At 70.8% G+C, this 18,518-nt stretch overlaps 2 protein-coding genes across 7 annotated transcripts; both read left to right on the top strand.

The window, feature by feature from the left end:
- The first annotated feature begins 176 nt into the window (after window positions 1-176).
- CNN2 (calponin 2) lies at window positions 177-4,746 on the top strand. The gene is made up of 7 exons (XM_068661262.1): window positions 177-336; window positions 3,055-3,176; window positions 3,450-3,516; window positions 3,602-3,739; window positions 3,850-3,966; window positions 4,124-4,270; window positions 4,368-4,746. The coding sequence occupies exons 1-7, from the start codon at window positions 274-276 to the stop codon at window positions 4,629-4,631; spliced, it is 918 nt and encodes a 305-aa protein (XP_068517363.1). The 5' UTR covers window positions 177-273; the 3' UTR covers window positions 4,632-4,746.
- A 154-nt stretch (window positions 4,747-4,900) lies between these two features.
- ABCA7 (ATP binding cassette subfamily A member 7) lies at window positions 4,901-18,420 on the top strand. 6 transcript variants are annotated; one of them, XM_068661256.1, is made up of 50 exons: window positions 4,901-5,758; window positions 6,157-6,232; window positions 6,339-6,432; window positions 6,531-6,672; window positions 6,761-7,010; window positions 7,091-7,285; window positions 7,373-7,453; window positions 7,537-7,762; window positions 7,850-7,989; window positions 8,057-8,173; window positions 8,259-8,438; window positions 8,507-8,715; window positions 8,812-8,988; window positions 9,079-9,301; window positions 9,412-9,633; window positions 9,738-9,942; window positions 10,034-10,150; window positions 10,283-10,454; window positions 10,644-10,775; window positions 10,851-10,990; window positions 11,087-11,224; window positions 11,408-11,607; window positions 11,729-11,801; window positions 11,913-12,115; window positions 12,243-12,291; window positions 12,477-12,557; window positions 12,824-12,841; window positions 12,980-13,131; window positions 13,219-13,343; window positions 13,422-13,520; window positions 13,616-13,811; window positions 13,901-13,995; window positions 14,272-14,304; window positions 14,396-14,501; window positions 14,590-14,664; window positions 14,806-14,975; window positions 15,043-15,220; window positions 15,311-15,426; window positions 15,572-15,716; window positions 15,812-15,935; window positions 16,046-16,175; window positions 16,248-16,368; window positions 16,482-16,544; window positions 16,613-16,719; window positions 17,002-17,143; window positions 17,216-17,350; window positions 17,432-17,535; window positions 17,616-17,708; window positions 17,794-18,037; window positions 18,112-18,420. In XM_068661256.1, exons 2-50 carry the CDS (start codon window positions 6,167-6,169, stop codon window positions 18,250-18,252), a joined length of 6,744 nt encoding a protein of 2,247 aa, XP_068517357.1. In that variant the 5' UTR covers window positions 4,901-5,758; window positions 6,157-6,166; the 3' UTR covers window positions 18,253-18,420. The 6 variants fall into 6 exon arrangements, 5 of the variants coding, with proteins under 5 accessions (XP_068517357.1, XP_068517354.1, XP_068517355.1 ...); XM_068661253.1 differs by having other exon boundaries at window positions 12,824-13,131; XM_068661254.1 differs by having other exon boundaries at window positions 12,824-13,131; window positions 15,617-15,716.
- Window positions 18,421-18,518: the final 98 nt, after the last annotated feature.

Here is an 18,518-nt window from a genome sequence, read left to right on the forward strand (position 1 = left end):
TGTCCGCGCCTGTGCGGCTCCAAGCGCGGCCCCCCCGGCTCTGGGGAGCCCCGGGACTCCCGGGACCCCCGGGGCTCGGTGTCGGGGTGCGCGGGACCCCCCCCCGCGATCCGGCCGCTCCTGCCCTTATTTGGGCATTTCGGCCCCGGCCAATCAGCTCGGGGGGGCCGGGCCCGACCCCCCCCCCGCCCCGCCCGGACCCCCCCCGCCCCGCCCGGTCCCGCCCGGTGCCGCCGCTCCCCGCTCCGGTGCCCGCTCCGCTGCCGCCGCGCCATGAGCAGCTCCCAGTTCAACAAGGGGCCGTCCTACGGCCTCTCCGCCGAGGTCAAGAACCGGGTGAGCCACGGGGGGGGCGTGGGGGTCCGGGACCACCGGGCGGCGGCGAGCGAGGGGGCTCCGGGGTCACCGGGAGCCGGGAACCGGGGCGGTTCGGTGCCGCGGGAGCGTCCCGGCTGCGCCCGGGGGTCCTGGAGAGCCGGGGGGGGACCCGGTGCCACCGGGGGGCACAGGGCTGAGAAGTCCCGGGGGGGGGTCCCGACGCCACCGGGGGGCAGAGAACCGGGGGGCCGGGAGGATGGAGAGCCCCGGGGCGCAGAGGGAGCGGGGTCCCGGTATGAGGGAGCCCTGACCCTGCCCGCGGGGTCCCGGGAGGGGTCTGGGAGGGACCCCGGGCCCCGGCCACCCCCTGCAGAAGGGGCGGAAGGGGAAAGGGGAACCCGGTGCCTCCGCCGGGGCTCTTCACTCCCGGCTGCACCCACCTGCCTCGGCGGGGCGGCACCGGGTGCCGGTGGCCAGCGTTGGGTGTCCCGGGCTCCCCCGATCCCTGCCTCGGGCACAGGGGTCCTGCCCCAGGGGACGCAGAAGCCCCCTCCCCATCCCTGTGCGCCCCTGCTCGGCCGGGCTCTGGGGGTGGCTGCAGCCCCTGCCCCATGCCGGGATGTGGTGGCAGCAACTGGTGGCACTGGGCTGTGCCCTGCCTGGTGAGCCACAGGTTGGCCGTGGTTAACCAACCCCCCCGGGGCAGCGGGACCGTGGCCCCGGTGGCTGTGCCCTGCTCAGGACACGAGGGCAGCCCGCAGGGGCTGGGGCAGGCAGGGGAAGGGGCTGCGCACCGCATCCCAGGGCTCAGCCGGGTACGGCTGCGGGACCGGGACGCTGCTTGTGCCGGGCTCCCCTCCCCGTCCTCGCAGCGGATTTGTCTTTCATCACCGAGCGGGGACGGGCCCCTGCTTGCACCCGGGTTGTGCTCCGCACGGGGCTGGTGGACACGTGCCGGAGCCTCGCCGGTGCCTGCTCCCGGGCGCTTCAGCTTGATTCAGCAAGACTGGAGCCAGTCGAACTGCCCCGCGCGCCTGCTGCAGGCTGACATCACCCCGCCAACCAGTCCAACCAGCGGCACCCTCCCGGCCACGCAAGCCCTCGCAGCCTGGGCCGTGCTGGGGTCTGATTTTGGGCTGGTCCCGCTACGAGACCGCTCCGAGGCTCCCCTGCTGCCTCCGCTGAGAGCCCCCTGTGCAGGGAGGTGGAAGGGAATTGGTGCTGGGAGCTCAGCTGGCCGGGAAGTGGGGTTCCCCTGGCCGGTGCTCGCGTGATGCCGTGAGCGTGGCTGCGGTGTCCGGACTGTCCCTGCGCCCCGGCCGAGTCCAGCTTCCCCTTTGGGGCCGCAGCCCTCAGGCACGGCCGCTGTCTCCCCACGGAGCAGCACCACGACCATGCCTGGGACCCCTGGGGACCCAGCCCCAGCGTGGCATTAAGAACTGGGGGCTGCCAGGATTGTCCACCCCCCAGCTGCTCCCTGTGCAAGGGGAGGGCACCCCCAGGGCTGCAAGAAGGGAAACTGAGGCATTGGTGAGGTTTGGCCAGAGAGTGCAGGGCTTGGGGTCCCCCTCGGTCCTGCCTGTACGTGGCTTGGTGTCTGGTGGAGCCTGGTGAGCGGCTTGGGGTCCCCTGCCACGCCAGGGGTGGGGATGGAGCAGGCGTGGGTCCCGTGGGTGCACGTGCTGAGCGTCCCTGCTGCCGTCCAGCCCCGCACAAAGGGGACAGGCGAGCCTCGTGGCAGACCCTGGGCGCTGGTTTGGCACAGGGAGGGCTGCGCTGGCTCCTCCCGGGCAGCGAAGGTGCTGGGGGCTTTCAGCCTCTCCCCCCCGTGATGCCTTCTCCTTCCTGCCCCAAACCAGGGTGGGCTTCGCTGTCCCTGCGGGCAGGGTCCGAGGCGATGTTGCCGGCCCCGGGCAGCTGCTCTCGATTTGGGAGGAGGCGTCCGCATTCCTGGCATAGCCGCGGTGGCCGAGGAATCTGCGGCGGCGCGATGGGCCCGGCGGGAGGGAAGAGCATCGCGGGGTCGGTGACCGGGGCTGATTTCCCCATTCAGGGGCTGATTTCCCCATTCACCGGGGAGGAACAGGGCCTTGCGGGGGGCTGCTCCCCACAGCCCGCGTGGGCAGCTCTTCCTCTTCCCCTTCGAACGCTGCAGCAGTGTCTGTGTGGCTGCGTGCGAGGCTCTGCGGGCTCGTGCTGGAAGTGGCCGTGCCCGATGGCAGCACCGCGTCGTGCCACCACCGTCCCCTCTCCTGCGCCAGGGATGGGGCTGGGGGCAGCCTGGCCGTGATCTCCCCCCAAATCATGCATGCAGACTGAGCCCAGCCGCTGGATGGGGATTTGGGCAGCTGGCGCTTGGGGAGATGCTCTCCCTGTGATTTCTTTGCCCCCAACCCTGGCTCTTGGTCCCCGGGCGCACCGTGCCCACCCTGCGGGGCCCAGGGCCGGGCGCTGCTCTTGCTCTGCTCCCCCCCCTCCTCAGCGGTTTCTGTGCTGCTGAATCTGGGTTTCCTGCGCACCAGGAAATTGCAGCTGATCAAATATCCCGGGGCCGTCCAAACCCCGCCTCGGTGCTGTGGCGCCCGAGTGGCGGCTGGGGACCGGCCTCGTGCTGCCGCTGTCACCGCGGCCGGGGCTGGGCTCGGGGTTGGTGCTGGGGAGCTGTCCCTGGTGGGGTTCGGGGTGCACGCAGGGACGGGCAGGGATGTTCCTGAGCAGCCCCTGCCGCCCCCCCAGCTCGCCCAGAAGTACGACCCGCAGAAGGAGGCAGAGCTGCGGACGTGGATCGAGAGCGTCACCGGGCAGCAGATCGGGCCGGATTTCCAGAAGGGGCTGAAGGATGGAGTCATCCTCTGCGAGTGAGTCCCACGGCACGCACGGGTGATGCCAGCTCCGGGGGACCCCTTTAGGGCAGGCTGGGTCCGGCCAAGCCTGCGCCAACATCAGCCCGGGACGTGGTGGGAGAGGGGGGCACGGACCCGGGGGCTCCCCGGCACCGCGGGGGCTGCGGCGTTCCCCTGCTGGGGGGGGAACGGACACGGGGAGCCCCATGCGGTGTCGGTGCCTGGGCTGTGGGGAGGGAGGAGCAGAGGGGACCCCCGGCCCCCCAGCTCACCGCCACCTCTCTCCAGGCTGATGAACAAGCTGCAGCCCAATGCGGTGCGGAAGATCAACCGCTCGGCTCAGAACTGGCACCAGGTAGGTGTGAGCTGCCCCCGGCCACCACCGAGCCGCCGCGGTTCCCACCGGGCCCTGACCGCTCTGTGCTGTCCCCCCCCCGCAGCTCGAGAACCTCTCCAACTTCATCAAGGCCATGGCCAGCTACGGCATGAACCCCGTGGACCTCTTCGAAGCCAACGACCTGTTTGAGAGCGGGAACCTGACGCAGGTGCAGGTGTCGCTGCTGGCGCTGGCGGGCATGGTGAGAGCGCGGGGACGAGGGACGGGACGGGGACACCGCGGGTGCGGCCCCCCAGGGGGGTGGTCTGGGACCCCCCCACACTCTCCTTCCTCGCCTCCTTTCCCCGTCAGGCCAAGACGAAGGGGATGCAGAGCGGCGTGGACATCGGCGTCAAGTACTCGGAGAAGCAGCAGCGGAATTTCGACGAGGCCAAGATGAAGGCCGGGCAGTGCGTGATCGGGCTGCAGGTGGGTGCCCCCGCGCCATGGCGAGCCCCCGCTGCCCACCAGCACGGCCGGGGGGCGTCCCGCGGTGTCCCCTCTGCCCACCCCACGGGGGGACGGGGATGGGAACGGGGTCCCCGGGGGGCTGCTCCGGGCTCTCACCGAGCCCCTCTCGCACCAGATGGGCACCAACAAGTGCGCCAGCCAGTCGGGCATGACGGCCTACGGCACCCGGCGGCACCTCTACGACCCCAAGAACCAGATCCTGCCCCCCATGGACCACTCCACCATCAGCCTGCAGATGGGCACCAACAAGTGTGCCAGCCAGGTGAGGGAAGGGGGGGGACACACACGGCGGTCCTGGGGTGGGGGGCACACGGCCCGGGGAGCCCCGCGCTGAGCCCCGCCACCTCCATCCCCTCCAGGTGGGCATGACGGCGCCCGGCACCCGGCGGCACATCTACGACGCCAAGATGGGGCTGGAGAAGTGCGACAACTCCTCCATGTCCCTGCAGATGGGCTCCAACCAGGGCGCCACCCAGAGCGGGCAGGTCTTCGGGCTGGGCCGCCAGATCTACGACCCCAAGTACTGCCCCCAGGGCACCCAGCCCGAGGGGGGCGACACCACCTGCGAGCCGGGCGCGGACCCCCCCGGGTACCACTACTACCGCCAGGAGGAGAGCTGCTGAGCGGGGCCGTCCCGCGCCCCCCCGCCCCCTCCCAGCCTCTCAGCATCATTCCCTCATTTTTTTTTTTTTTAATTTTTAACTATTTTCGTGTTAATTTTAAAAATGAATTATTTTTCCGAGTGGAGAAGCGACGCCGCTGGCGCTCCAGAAGGGGCTGGCGGTGCTGAGCCCCGGTGCTGGGAGCAGCGCCCTGCCCAGAGCCCAAACTGGAAATTGATTTTTTTTTGTTGGTTTTTGGAGAACTTTTTGGGGACCAAGTGCCCCCCGCCTCCAGCCTAGCCCGGGGGGGGGGGGTCCCAGTGCCGCCAGGTACCCACAGCCTGGCTGCGCCCAGCCGCTGGCACAAAGCCGCTGGTGGTGCTGGGAGCTACTGGGAGTTACTGGGAGTTACTGGGAGCTGCCTGCGGCTGAGCCCCGCGGCCGCATCCTGCAGAGGGGGGGCTCGGGCTGTGGGCGGGGGGCTTCTTCCAGCCGCGGGGGGGTTTAATGCAGATGCTCTTATATTGAAAGGTGTTCTTTTTTATATAAATTTAAAAAAAAAAGGAAAAAAAAAGAAAAAAAGCGTGTTTGAGTCCAGCCCCAGGGCGTGCTCCAGGGGCGCTGCTCGGGGTCGGGGCAGCCCCCCCGGGACCCCCGGGTGGGGCCCACCTCATGCGCGGCCCCTTTAAGGCCGCTGCCCGTGACGTCACGCCGCGGTGTCTTTGTAGGGGAGCGGGGCGGGGCCTGCGGGGCCCTTAAAGGGGCCGCGCCACGAGACCGGCACCGGGGCGGGGGGGCTGCGAGCGGCACCGGCAGCGGCGGAGACAGCGGCGGGGGGGGGGCGGGGGGGCTGCGGCTTCGCGTCCTTCCCCTTCCCTCCTCCTCCTCCTCCTCCTCCTCCTCCTCCTGCTCCCCGCATCCCCCCCGTTCCCCCCGTGCCTCAGTTTCCCCCGTCCCGGTTCGCGGCCGGTTTTTTTTTTGGGGGGGGGGGAGGTCGGACACGAACCCTTCCCCGCCCCCGCCGCCGCCCCCCGGGGCTCTGCGGGATGTCCCCGGCCGGCAGCCGCTGACCCCGTAATCCCCTGATAATCCCCTAATCCCGGCACCCCCCCCCCCCCGGGGGCCCCGCGGCGGCAGCGGGCGGGGAGGTGAGTGGGGGGGGGGCGGCGGTGGAGGGGGGGGGACGGGAACCGCAGGACCCGGCTGGGGAAACTGAGGCACGGGCAGCGCCGGCAGCAGGGGGGGTCGCGGGGCTCCGGGGGGGCTCTGGGAGGGCTCCGGGGGATCCCCCCGAGGCTGCCCCCGGTGGGGCTGGGGGCTCCTGCCCGCCCCCGCCGCGGTTTTAGCTCCCGGAGCGGAGATTTGGGGGTTGGGGCTGGAGCGGGGGCGTGGGGGGGGCTCCTCCCTGCTGAGCCCTGGGGAGCAGCACCGGGAGCCCCCCCGGCACAACGCCAGGGGGGGCTGGGGGCTGGGGCTGGGGGCTGGGGGCTGGGGTTGGGGGCTGGGGGCTGTGGCTGGTGCCCACCCAGCGTCCGGCGCCCCGCAGGACCCTCGCTATGGCCGTGGGCACCCAGCTGGGGCTGCTGCTCTGGAAGAACCTCGTCCACCGCCGGCGGCAGCGGGTGAGCATCGCCCCCGGCACGGGGCGGGGGGCTCCTGGGGGCGCTGGGTCCGCTGGGGCTGGGGGCTCCCCCCCACACACCCCCCACCCACCGCGGTGTCCCCCAGGTGCAGCTGGCCATCGAGCTCCTCTGGCCCCTGTTCCTCTTCGTCATCCTGATCGCGGTGCGCCAGTCCCACCCGCCCTTCCAGCAGCACCAGTGTGAGCGTCCCCGGGGGGCACTGGGAGGAGGCGGCGGATGGGGGCTGGGGGCTGCGTGGGTCTGGGGGCACCCGGAGCCACCCCCCCGTGTGCCGCAGGTCACTTCCCCAACAAGGCGCTGCCGTCGGCGGGGACCCTGCCCTGGCTGCAGGGCATCATCTGCAACGTGAACAACCCCTGCTTCCAGCACCCCACTCCCGGGGAGACCCCCGGCGTGGTGGGCAACTTCAACGGCTCCATGTGAGCGGGGGGCCGGGGGGGGCCGGGCACGGGGCAGGGCAGGGCTGGGGGCTCCGCTCACCGTCACCCCCCCGGTGCGTGCCCGCAGCCTCTCCCGCCTGCTCGCCGAGGCCCGCGGGGTCGCGCTCCACGCCGAGGGGCAGCAGCTCCCGCAGCACCTGGCCCAGCTCCTGCCCGCGCTGCGGGGTCTGGGGGCGCTGAGCACGGCCCCCCCAACCCGGCCACTGCGGGACTTGCTGAGGGAGGACGAGACCTTGGAGCGCTTCCTCCGCACCAACGCGTCCCTGCCGCCCGCGCTGGTGGAGGAGCTGCTGGGGGCTCGGCTCAACCCGCGCGCTGTGAGTAGCGGCGCTGGGAGCTGGGGGTCCGGGGGGGTCCCTGCACTGCCTGACCCTGCCCGTCGCCCCCCACCCCCCAGCTTTTCGCCAGGGGTGCCCGCGCCCCGCTGGAGGCCGTGGTCTGCAATGGCTCGGAGCTGGGCGCCGTCCTCGAGGGGCGCGACGCCGCCGGTACGCGGCGCCTGCAGCGAGGGCTGTGCGCCCTGCCCGCCCCCACGCTGCGCGCCCTGGGGGTCGCCGTCCTCTCGCAGCTGGACCTGCCCCGGCTGCTGGCGGTGAGTCCGGGCTGGGGGGCGCGGGACAGGGACCCCCCCTCACCTGGAGCAGCCGTGAGCCCCGCTCCCCGCACCCCCTTCCTGCAGGAGAGGCTGAGCTCGGAGGCAGACGGCGCCGTGGGAGCCCTGGGTCCCTTCCTGCGGGGCGCTGAGTCCCTGCTGCGGGAGGTACCGAACACAGCCCCCCCGGTGCCCCCACATCCTGCCCCCCCACCTGGGGCTCGCCCGCAGCCCCCTCCCGCTCTCCCCAGGTCTCCTCCATGGGCAGCGTGGCCGAGCTGCGGCACGAGGTCAGGGCGCTGCGGGGGAATGGCACCTGGGGCGCCTTCGGGGCGCTGTCACGCATCGCCTGCGGGCACCCCGAGGGCGGGGGGCTCAGGGTCCCCTCCCTCAACTGGTACGAGGACAACGATGTCAAGGCCTTCCTGGACCGCGGCGGCTCCGAGCGGGGCACGGGGACCCCGGACAACGGCAGCAGTGAGCGGGGCTGCGGCGGGGCTCGGGCAGGGACCCTCGGGGCTGCCCCAGGGGTGGGTGGCGGGGGCTGAGCGCTGCGCCCCCCAGGTCCGTTCTGCAGGGAGCTGATCCGCAGCCTGGAGGCCTCCCCGCTGTCACAGCTCTTCTGGCGGGGCATCAAGCCCCTCTTTGTGGGCAAGATCCTGTACACGCCGCCCGGCCCCGCCACCGACAGCATCATGGCCGAGGTGAGCGGGGTGCCGTGCTGGGGGGGTGGCACCCACCCGGCCCCCCCTGACCCCGTGCCCCGTGCAGGTGAACCGCACCTTCCAGGAGCTGGCGGCGCTGCGGGATGCAGCGGGCGCCTGGCAGGAGCTGGGACCCCAAATCCGCGCCTTCCTCAACAGCAGCCTGGAGCTGCAGGTGCTGCGGGTGCGTACCCAAAAAGCAGGGGCTGCGGGCAGCTCGGGGACCCCGGCCGGGGCCGGGTGCGAGGCTGTGCCCTGACTTTTTACAGGAGCTGCTGCTGGCGCCGGGGACGGCCCCGCTCCTGGAGGGGATCCTCAATGGCACCTCCTGGACCGCGTCGGCACTGGCCCGGTTCCTGGCGGGGCCGGCGGTGGGGCCGGGGCTCAGCTGGCAGCAGGTGCTGGATGAAGCTGACGGGGTGGTGGGCACGCTGTCACAGCTCCTGGAGGTTTGTGCCCCCCCGCCGGCCCCACACGCTGGCTGCCCGCACCCCGCTGAGCCTCTGCCCGCCCGCAGTGCGTCCGCGTGGACAAGATCGAGGCGGTGGCCACCGAGGAGCAGCTGGTGGCCCGCGCCCTGGAGCTGCTGGAGGAGCGGCAGTTCTGGGCCGCCGTCGTCTTCCAGCCCCCCCTGAGCGCCTCGGCCACGGCGCTGCCCCCCCACGTGCGCTACAAGATCCGCATGGACATCGACGATGTCACCAGGACCAACAAGATCAAGGACAGGTCTGGGGACACGCGCCCTGCCCGTGCCTGTGCTCCCCACCCTGGGGCAGGAGTGTCCCCGTCCCCCCCCCCTCCCATCACGCTGCTCTGCCCCAGGTTTTGGGACCCCGGCCCCGCAGCCGACCCCTTCAGCGACCTGCGCTACGTCTGGGGCGGCTTCGTCTACGTGCAGGACCTGGTGGAGCAGGCGGTGGTGCGGCTGCAGAGCGGGGCGGCCCCAAGGACGGGGGTCTACGTGCAGCAGATGCCCTACCCCTGCTACGTGGACGACGTGTGAGTGGGCGGCGGGGGCACCGCGGGACCCCCCCCCGCACCCCGAGCCAGCCGCCCTCAGCCCCGCGGGGCCGCCGCCGTCTCCCCCAGGTTCCTGCGGGTGCTGAACCGCTCGCTGCCCCTCTTCATGACGCTGGCCTGGATCTACTCGGTGGCCATGATCATCAAGGGGGTGGTGCACGAGAAGGAGGCGCGGCTCAAGGAGACCATGAAGGCCATGGGGCTGAGCAGCGGCATCCTCTGGCTCAGCTGGTTCCTCAGCAGCTTCATCCCCTTCCTCCTCAGCTCTGCCCTCCTCGTCCTCATCCTCAAGGCAGGCCGCGGGGGTGGGCCGCGGGGCACGGCTGAGTGCTGGGAGCCAGCCCCGGGGAGGGGGGGCTCGGTGGGCTCCAACTGGAATCGAATTTTGGGCTCGATTCGCAGCTGGGGAACATCCTGCCCTACAGCGACCCGGCCGTCATCTTCCTCTTCCTCGGCACCTTCTCGGTGGCCACCATCTGCCAGTGCTTCCTCATCAGCACCTTCTTCCTCCGCGCCAACCTGGCCTCGGCCTGCGGCGGCATCGTCTACTTCTCCCTCTACCTGCCCTACGTGCTGTGCGTGGCCTGGCGCGACCACGTCACCTTCCCGCTGCGCGTCCTCGTGGTGAGCGGCCCCGGCCCCCTCGCCCCCCCCAGGCGTGGGGTCTGGGGGCTCAGGAGCCCCCCGCCGGGGGCTTTCCACCCACGGCGCTGTCCCTGCCGCCGCAGAGCCTGCTGTCACCCGTGGCTTTTGGCTTCGGCTGCGAGTACTTCTCGCTGTACGAGGAGCAGGGGGTGGGCATCCAGTGGCACAACCTGGCCGTCAGCCCGGTGCCCGGAGACCCCTACAGCTTTGCCACGGCCGTGGGGCTGCTGCTGCTGGACGCCGGGCTCTACGGGCTGGCCACCTGGTACATCGAGGGCGTCTTCCCCGGTGAGCACGGAGCCCCGGGCCCCTCACAGCCCCCCACACAGCCCCAGCCCCACTCAGCCCCGCTCAGCCCCGCTGTCCCTGCCCGCGTCAGGTCAGTACGGGGTCCCCAAGCCCTGGAATTTCCCCTTCCTGAAGAGCTACTGGTTTGGAGAGCCGCCCTCGGCCGGGCACCCCCCGTTTCCCACCGATCCCCTCACTGCACCCCAAGGTGAGCCCCTGCCTGCCCCAGGGCAGCCTGGCTGGGGTGGGAGCCCCACCACGAGGGGTCCTGCCCCATTATGGGGGGGTCCTGCCCCGCTGTGAGGGGTCCTTCTGGCCGTGACCCTCCGGTGGCTCCCAGTGCTGGTGGAGGAGCCGCCTGCCCAGCTGCAGCCCGGGGTCTCCATCCGCAACCTGGTGAAGATTTACAGCAGCAGCAACCGCGTGGCCGTCAACGGGCTGAGCCTGGACTTCTACGAGGGTCAGATCACCTCCTTCCTGGGCCACAACGGGGCCGGCAAGACCACCACCATGTGAGCCGGGGGGCCAGGAGCTGCGCCACCCACCCCGGGGATGGGAGCTGAGCCCTGGCGCTGGCCCTGTCCCATCCCCTCTGCCCCCACCTGGGTCCCCACGAGGATGGGCTCGGAGCACCCCATGTGGGATGGGGCGAGCTGTCCCTGCACCTGTCACCCCCCCTTGTGCCCCCCACCCCTCTCCAGGTCCATCCTGACCGGCCTCCTGCCCCCCACCTCCGGCACTGCCTACGTGCTGGGCTGGGACATCCGCTGCGACATCGACAGCATCCGCAAAACCCTGGGGATGTGCCCACAGCACAACGTGCTCTTTGACATGTAGGCAGGGCAGGGCAGGGCTTTGGGGGGGGCTGGCACAGCGGGGCCCCCCGGTGACCCCCCCCTGCCCCGCAGCATGACGGTGGAGGAGCACATCTGGTTCTACGGGCGGCTGAAGGGGCTGGCGGAGGAGCAGGTGAAGGTGGAGATGGAGCAGCTGCTGCGGGACACGGGGCTGCCCCACAAGCGCCACGAGCAGACCAGGAACCTCTCGGGTGCGTGGGGCAGGGCTGTGTCCCCCCCCCAGTGGTGGTGACACTGCGGCCCCAGCCGTCCCCAATGTCCCCGACACCATCCGTGCCGCCCCGCAGGGGGGATGCAGCGCAAGCTCTCGGTGGCCATCGCCTTCGTGGGTGGCTCCAGGGTGGTCGTCCTGGACGAGCCCACGGCTGGCGTCGACCCCTACTCCCGCCGCAGCATCTGGGAGCTGCTGCTCAAGTACCGCAAGGGTGAGGGCAGGGTGTGGGGCTGGGGACCCCAAAGGGGACCTGGCTTCCCTCTTCATGCACGTGAGCCCCCAGACCCCAAGAAGCAGGAGCAGGGCGTGGGGGGAGCGCACTGTGGAGCACAGGGATGTGGGGGACGCTCGTGGTGAGGGTCCCGCGGCCAGCAGCGTGGCTGTGCCCCCCCAGGCCGCACCATCGTCCTCTCCACGCACTACATGGACGAGGCGGAGCTGCTGGGGGACCGCATCGCCATCATCGCCCAGGGCCGGCTCCGCTGCTGCGGGTCCCCGCTCTTCCTCAAGGCCAGGCTGGGCACCGGCTACTACCTCACCCTGGTGAAGCGGGAGCGGGCTGAGCCTGGCAGCACCCCCAGCCCCCCCAAAAAGGTGGATCCTGCAGCCCCTCCGAGCCAAAAGGGTGCCCGGTGCCTCCCTGCCCGGCTCTCAGGGCCCCGAGCCCTGGGTTTTGCCGCGTCCTGCTCCACGCTCCGCCTGCCTTTCCCTGCAGAGCAGAAGCGGCTCGGAGCACAGCGGTGACACCGGGCTGGGCAGTGAGCAGGACAGCGAGGCCAGCACCGTGGGTAGGGTCCCCGTCCTGCCCGGGCACCCCTGGGTGCTCCATGCCCTGCAGAGCCCCTCCCCAGGGTGCACCGGCTCTGTCCCCGGGTCCCAGCCCTCCCTGTCCCCCCCAGATGTGCCCCAGCTCTCGGCGCTGATCCAGAAGCTGGTCCTCGGCTCCCGGCTGGTGGAAGACGTTGGGCACGAGGTGCTCTTTGTGCTGCCCTACAGCGGGGCCAAGGACGGGGCCTTTGGGGAGCTCTTCCAGGAGCTGGACGCCCGCCTGGGCGAGTTGGGCATCTCCGGCTACGGCATCTCGGACACCACGCTGGAGGAGGTACCGCAGGAGCTGCCGGATGGGGTGCCCCCGGCACTGGGGTGCCCCCCCTGCCCAGCGGGGTCTGCGCTGCCGGGGAGGGGGCGCCTGCTGCCGTGGTGGGTGCCAGCCCCTTGTCCTCTCTCAGATCTTTCTGAAGGTGGCCGAGGACAGCGGGGTGGATGGTGACAGGACAGGTAAAGCGCCTTGGTGCTGGCTGGAACCGGGCTTTGGGACAGCGGGGTGCAGGTGGGGGGGTGGTGGAGTGAGCGCTGCGCCCGTGGGAGCAGGGGGTGCCTGCCCGGAGCACCCATGGGTGCAGGGAGGTGCCAGAGGCTGGGGCCCCCCGTCCCACCCTGATGCTCTGACCCTGTTTTATCAGGCACCAGGAGAACATCCCAGCCAGGGCGAGCAGCAGGCACCAGCGAGGAGGGGGACAGCGGAGCGGCCGATGGGGAGCTGGGTAAAAGGGGGAAGCTGGGGGCCCCCGAGCTGCCCAGCCCCTGCTGCTGGGTGCCCCCCCTGCACCCCTAGGGCTGGGGCAAGGACCCCGGCACGCGGCCACCAGTGCAGGCAGGGGTGGGTGGAGGATCAGGGGGTGCATCAGGGGATGTACCCAGGCCCCTTCTCCTGGGGTCAGACAGAGCTCTGTGGGGGGATCTGGGGGGCAGGGGGCCCACAGGAGCCATCGTGGCTCTAGCCCTGCTTTCCTCTCTCCCTCACGCTGAGCCCAAGGAGCCCGGAGAGGTAGGAGCTGGGGGGCTGGGGGCTCCCCTGCATGCACGGGGACGTCCCTGCCAGCAAACTGTGCCCCCCGCGTGCGGGCTGAGCCCCTGCCCCTCGCTGCTGGGGGGCCGGGGCAGGACCCGTGTGTACCCCTTGCAGCGGAGGAGCCGCAGGAGACCGACCTGCTGCGTGGCACGGCCGAGGGCGGCCGCCGGCTGCGGGGCTGGGCGCTCACCCGCCAGCAGCTCCGCGCCCTCTTCACCAAGAGGCTGCTCCACGCCCGACGCAGCACCCGGGGATTCTTCGCGCAGGTACGGCCGGTGGGAGCCCCCCGTGATGGGGTGGGAAGGTGCGGGGCAAGCCCTGACCCCCCCCTGCCCCCCATCCCGGCCCCGCAGATCGTCCTGCCCGCCGTCTTCGTCTGCATCGCGCTGCTCTTCAGCCTCATCGTGCCGCCCTTCGGGAAGTACCCGCCGCTGCGCCTCGAGCCCTGGATGTACGGGCAGCAGTTCACCTTCTTCAGGTGCGAACCCCGGTCCCACACCCCCTGTCCCCCCTCCCACCCCCCCAGGATGCCGTCTCACACCTCTGCCCCTTGCAGCGATGACGCCCCGGGGGACCCCGACACGGCTCGGCTGCTGGGCGCCCTCCTGGCCGAGCCCGGCTTCGGCACCAAGTGCATGAAGGAGGCGGCGGAGGCGTGAGTGGGGGCATGGGGCTGGGAGGGGGCTCGGCCTCAGGACCCCATGCTTGTGCCAAGCTCCTGATGGGGGTCCCCATCCCCACGGTGAGCAGGACGGGGCCGTGCCCACCGGCGTCCCACCCCGACGGCTTCTGGCAGCCCCCGGCCCCCCCGGCTGTGCTGGAGGTGCTGCAGCGTGGGAACTGGACGCGGGCTGAGCCGTCCCCCCCGTGCCAGTGCAGCGGGCCGGGGGCACGCAGGATGCTGCCTGAGTGCCCCCCTGCAGCCGGGGGGCTCCCCCCACCACAGGTAACCCGCGGGTGCTGGCGGTGCTCTGGGGGGGGGCGGTGGGGCCGTGTGTCCATCCATCCATTCGTCCGTCCGTGTCCCCCTGGCAGGTGCAGAGGGGCACGGGTGACATCCTGCTGAACCTGACGGGCAGGAACATCTCCGACTACCTGGTGAAAACCTACCCCCAGCTCATCCGCCAGGGGTGGGTGCTGGGGACTGGGGACAGAGCCGTCCTGTGTGCGGGGACACTGGGGGAACAAGCAAGCCTTTGGGACGGGCTGTGACCCCAGGGGGAGCAGGGTGGGATGTTGGGGACCAAGCCCAGCCCCGGCTGGCCCTGCCTGCGGGGTGTCCCAGCTGGTGGCAGTGAGGACACCTGGGGATGGAGGAGGACCGCGATCCGGCTCGTGGCCGGGCTGTGACACCTCGCTGCAGCCCCTCCTCGCTCATGTGCCTTCCCCTGCCCCATTTCTTCCAGGCTGAAAACCAAGAAGTGGGTGAATGAGCAGAGGTGAGGCTGGGGAGGGGCTGGGAGGGCGGAGGGGGTGGCCGTGGGATGCTGGGGATCGTTTGGAAGCTCCCGGTTCTCCCCACGCACCCAGGTACGGCGGCTTTTCCCTGGGTGCTGGCGGCTCCCAGCTCCTGCCGTCGGCAGAGGAGGTGGACAGGGCAGTGCAGGAGCTGCGGGCGCTCTTCAACATCACCCAGGTGTGGTCAGGGTCTCCAGCTGGGGGTCTGTGCCCGCCCCGGGTGGGCTCTGGCACGAGCCTGCTCCTCACCCCTCGTCCTGCCGCAGGGCAGCCCCGCGGACCGGCTCCTGGGCAACCTGAGCCGCTTCTTCGAGGGCTTGGATGCTCGCAGGAACATCAAGGTGAGCCCTGGCCGCAAAACCCGAGGGGACCCTGGGGCTGGGAGCCAGCAGGACCCACGGCACCCGGCCAGACCCCCGGGCTGGCGGAGGGGAGCTGATGGAGACCCTGCTCCGAGCTCACTGGGTGCCCCGGGGCCGCAGGTTTGGTTCAACAACAAGGGCTGGCACGCCGTGGTCTCCTTCCTCAACGTGGCCAGCAACGCGCTGCTGCGGGCACGGCTGCCCGCGGGCACCGACCCCGCGCTCTACGGCATCACGGCCACCAACCACCCCCTCAACCTCACCAAGGAGCAGCTCTCGGAGGCCGCCCTGTGAGTGCCGGGCCTGGGGGTCCCTTGGGGCGCCCCGCCGCCCCCTGACCCCGCTGCCCCGCGGCAGGATGGCCACCTCGGTGGACGTGCTGGTCTCCATCTGCGTGATCTTCGCCATGTCCTTCGTGCCGGCCAGCTTCGTGCTCTTCCTCATCGAGGAGCGGGTCAGCAAGGCCAAGCACCTGCAGTTCGTCAGCGGGATGAAGCCCCTCACCTACTGGCTGGGCAACTTCGCCTGGGACATGGTGGGATGGGGGCGAGGTGGGGCAGGCGTGCGGCTCCTGGGGGGCCAGACCTTCTTCTTCATCCCCTCCTGGGTTTCTCTGTGCCCACAGTGCAATTACCTGGTCCCCGCGCTGCTGGTGGTCCTCATCTTCCTCTGCTTCCAGCAGAAGGCCTACGTGTCCCCGGCCAACCTGCCCTCCCTGGTCCTGCTGCTGCTGCTCTACGGGTGAAGGGCCGGCAGAGACGGGCACCGGGGCGAAGCCCACCTGTGGGCCAAACCCTGGGACGGGGCAGGGGGGGAGCCCTGGGGGCTGGGAAGCGCCCCTGGGGGGGGGCCGTCATCCTCAGCCCCTCTTCCTCTGCCCCTGCAGCTGGTCCATCACCCCCCTGATGTACCCAGCCTCCTTCCTCTTCAGCATCCCCAGCACGGCCTACGTGGCCCTGACGTGCATCAACCTCTTCATCGGCATCAACGGCAGCGTGGCCACCTTCGTGCTGGAGCTCTTTGTGGACCAGGTGAGCCCCCAGACCCGTCCCGTCCCCGTCCCCCCCCCCCGGGGCCGGCTGGCACCGCCGGCTCCCCCCACACTCCCTTCCTCGCTGCCCCGCAGAAGCTCAACGACATCAACCGCGTCCTGAAGAAGGTTTTCCTCGTCTTCCCCCACTTCTGCCTGGGCCGAGGCCTCATCGACATGGTGAAGAACCAGGCCATGGCCGACGCCTTCGAGAGGTTCGGTGAGTCTGGGGGTGCTGGGGCTGCCCCCCCCCCGCCCAACACCCCGCCAGGGTGGGCGTCCCCCTGCCGTGCCCCCCCATCCTGCAGCCTCTTTCCCCTCCTCTCGCAGGGGACAAGCGCTTCGTGTCCCCCCTGTGCTGGGACCTGGCAGGGAAGAACATGTTTGCCATGGCCGTTGAGGGCGTCGTCTTCTTCCTCTTCACCCTCCTGCTGCAATACCGCTTCTTCCTGCGGCTGCGGTGAGGGCCGGACGGGGGCAATAGGGGGTGGTTGGGGGGGTCCTGGAAGTGCCCCGCCGCTGTCACCCCCAGGCCCCGGGCTCTGCAGCTGCCCCCGCTGGGGGACGAGGACCAGGACGTGGCCCAGGAGCGGGTGAGGGTGGGCAGTTCCCCGCGGCACGGCGCCGTGCTGCTGCTGAAGGACCTGACCAAGGTGCGTGGCCGGGGCTGGAGCCTCTCCCAGAGCCCCCGGTCCCCCTGGAGGGGCGGTGGGACGTGTCCCGGGGGCAGGGGACGCTGTGCAGGTGGTGACCCCCTCGCCCACAGGTGTACCGGCACCGGCGGGCTCCGGCAGTGGACCGGCTGTGCCTGGCCATCCCGGCCGGGGAGGTGGGTGCTGGCGGCACCGCGGGGCTGCGGCGGCACCGGGGCTGCTGCTGACCCCCCGCCCTCCCCAGTGCTTCGGCCTCCTGGGGGTGAACGGCGCCGGGAAGACGTCCACCTTCAAGATGCTGACGGGGGACACGGAGGTGACGCTGGGGGAGGCCTGGCTGAAAGGGCACAGGTGGGAGCGTGCGCGCCTTCATCCCCCCCACACCGTGCTCACGCTCGCTCTCATCCCGCAGCTTTCTTTTGCTCCTCTTGGTGCTCATCCCTGCGGCGTGCTCATCCCTAACCTGCGGCACACTCAGCCTTATCGCTGTCCCTGCGGCTTGTCCTCTATCCCTGTGGCTTGTCCTCTGTCCCCGCAGCTCGTCCTCTGTCCCCGCAGCTCGTCCTCTGTCCCTGCAGCTCGTCCCCTGTCCCCGCAGCGTGCTCACCCTGTCCCTCACCCCTCGTCCCGCAGCGTGCTGACCGACCTGCAGTCCGTCCACCAGAACATGGGCTACTGCCCGCAGTTCGATGCCATCACGGACCTGCTCACGGGCCGGGAGCACCTGGAGTTCTACAGCCGCCTGCGTGGCGTGCCGGAGGAGGAGATCCCCAGGGTACGACCCATGCCCCGACCCCCCCCGCCTACCCCCCCAGCCCCTTGCTCAGCCCCTCCGTGCCCTCCCCAGGTGGCTCAGTGGGGCATCGCCAAGCTGGGGCTGGAGCCGCACGCGGACCGGCCGGCGGGCAAGTACAGCGGGGGCAACAAGCGCAAGCTCTCCACGGCCATCGCCCTCATCGGCTGCCCCCCCGTCATCTTCCTGGTCAGTGGGGGGCAGTGGGGGGGGGGTCTGGTGGCTATGGGACGGGATCTGGCCCTGCCTGGGGCTGACAGCACCTTGCAGGATGAGCCCACGACGGGGATGGACCCGGGCGCACGGCGGTTCCTGTGGGACTGCATCCTCAGCCTGGTCAAGGAGGGCAGGTCCGTGGTGCTCACGTCCCACAGGTGAGACGAGGGGGGTCCCATGGGGGGGGGGGGTCCCAGGGGTTGCCCCCGGTGCCTCACACCTCCCTCCCGTTTTGCAGCATGGAGGAGTGCGAGGCGCTGTGCACCAGGATGGCCATCATGGTCAACGGCCGCTTCCGCTGCCTGGGCAGCGTCCAGCACCTCAAGAACAGGTACAGGGGGGGGCTGAGGGGGGACACCCCCGGACGGGTGGTGCCAGGATGGGTCCCTGCAGCTCCATCCCCGTCTCCGACGCAGGTTTGGGGACGGTTACACGGTGGTGGTGCGGGTGGGGGGCCCCGGGGCCGTGCCGGGGCCGGTGGAGGGCCTGATGCAGCGCTGCGTGCCCGGTGCGGTGCTGCAGGAGCGGCACGGGGGCACCCTGCACTACCGCCTGCCCTCCCGCTCCTGCTCCCTCGCCAACATCTTCAGCGTCCTGGCAGCCCACCGCGGCCCCTGCCGCATCCAGGACTACTCCGTGTCCCAGACCACCCTCGACCAGGTGATGGGGGAGGACAAGGGGATGGGGGGGGGGGGGCAGGGGGGTCGCAGCCCCTCACCCTCCTGTCCCCGCAGGTCTTTGTGCGCTTTGCCAGGGAGCAGGGCGATGGGGATGCTGAGGGGGACGTGGACCCTGGGCAGGATGAGGCCACGGTGCCCAGCCCGGGGCTGGCGGCGTTCCTGGAGGACGAGGGCTCGCGGGAGAGCGCGGTCTGAGCGGGGTCCCTGCCTGCAGCCCCCTCCCCAGCTGTGAGGGGCCGGGGCTGCTGGGGGTGCACTGAGCCCCCCCAGGCTGAGTGCTGGGCTGGCCCTGGCACCTGGATGTTTTTTTTTTCTGTTCATGCTGCTGTGCAATAGTGAGTTAAATAAATTAAATAAATTGAATAAATTAAAAAATGAATAAATTGAATAAATTAAATAAATGAATAAATTGAATAAATGAATGAATAAATTGAATAAATTGAACAAATTGAATGAGATAA

This window comes from Anas acuta, chromosome 26 (assembly GCF_963932015.1).
Source record: "Anas acuta chromosome 26, bAnaAcu1.1, whole genome shotgun sequence".
NCBI classification, from domain to species: domain Eukaryota; kingdom Metazoa; phylum Chordata; class Aves; order Anseriformes; family Anatidae; genus Anas; species Anas acuta.

Excerpts from the sequence above, each read along its gene's own strand:
- CNN2 (XM_068661262.1), top strand. The coding sequence starts at position 274 with ATGAGCAGCTCCCAGTTCAACAAGGGGCCGTCCTACGGCCTCTCCGCC. Across the intron at positions 3,517-3,601 it reads CGGCTCAGAACTGGCACCAG|CTCGAGAACCTCTCCAACTT; the intron begins GTAGGTGTGAGC and ends CCCCCCCCGCAG. Across the intron at positions 4,271-4,367 it reads CCAACAAGTGTGCCAGCCAG|GTGGGCATGACGGCGCCCGG; the intron begins GTGAGGGAAGGG and ends CATCCCCTCCAG.
- ABCA7 (XM_068661253.1), top strand. The coding sequence starts at position 6,167 with ATGGCCGTGGGCACCCAGCTGGGGCTGCTGCTCTGGAAGAACCTCGTC. Across the intron at positions 7,990-8,056 it reads CCGACAGCATCATGGCCGAG|GTGAACCGCACCTTCCAGGA; the intron begins GTGAGCGGGGTG and ends TGCCCCGTGCAG. Across the intron at positions 8,439-8,506 it reads CGCTGTCACAGCTCCTGGAG|TGCGTCCGCGTGGACAAGAT; the intron begins GTTTGTGCCCCC and ends GCCCGCCCGCAG.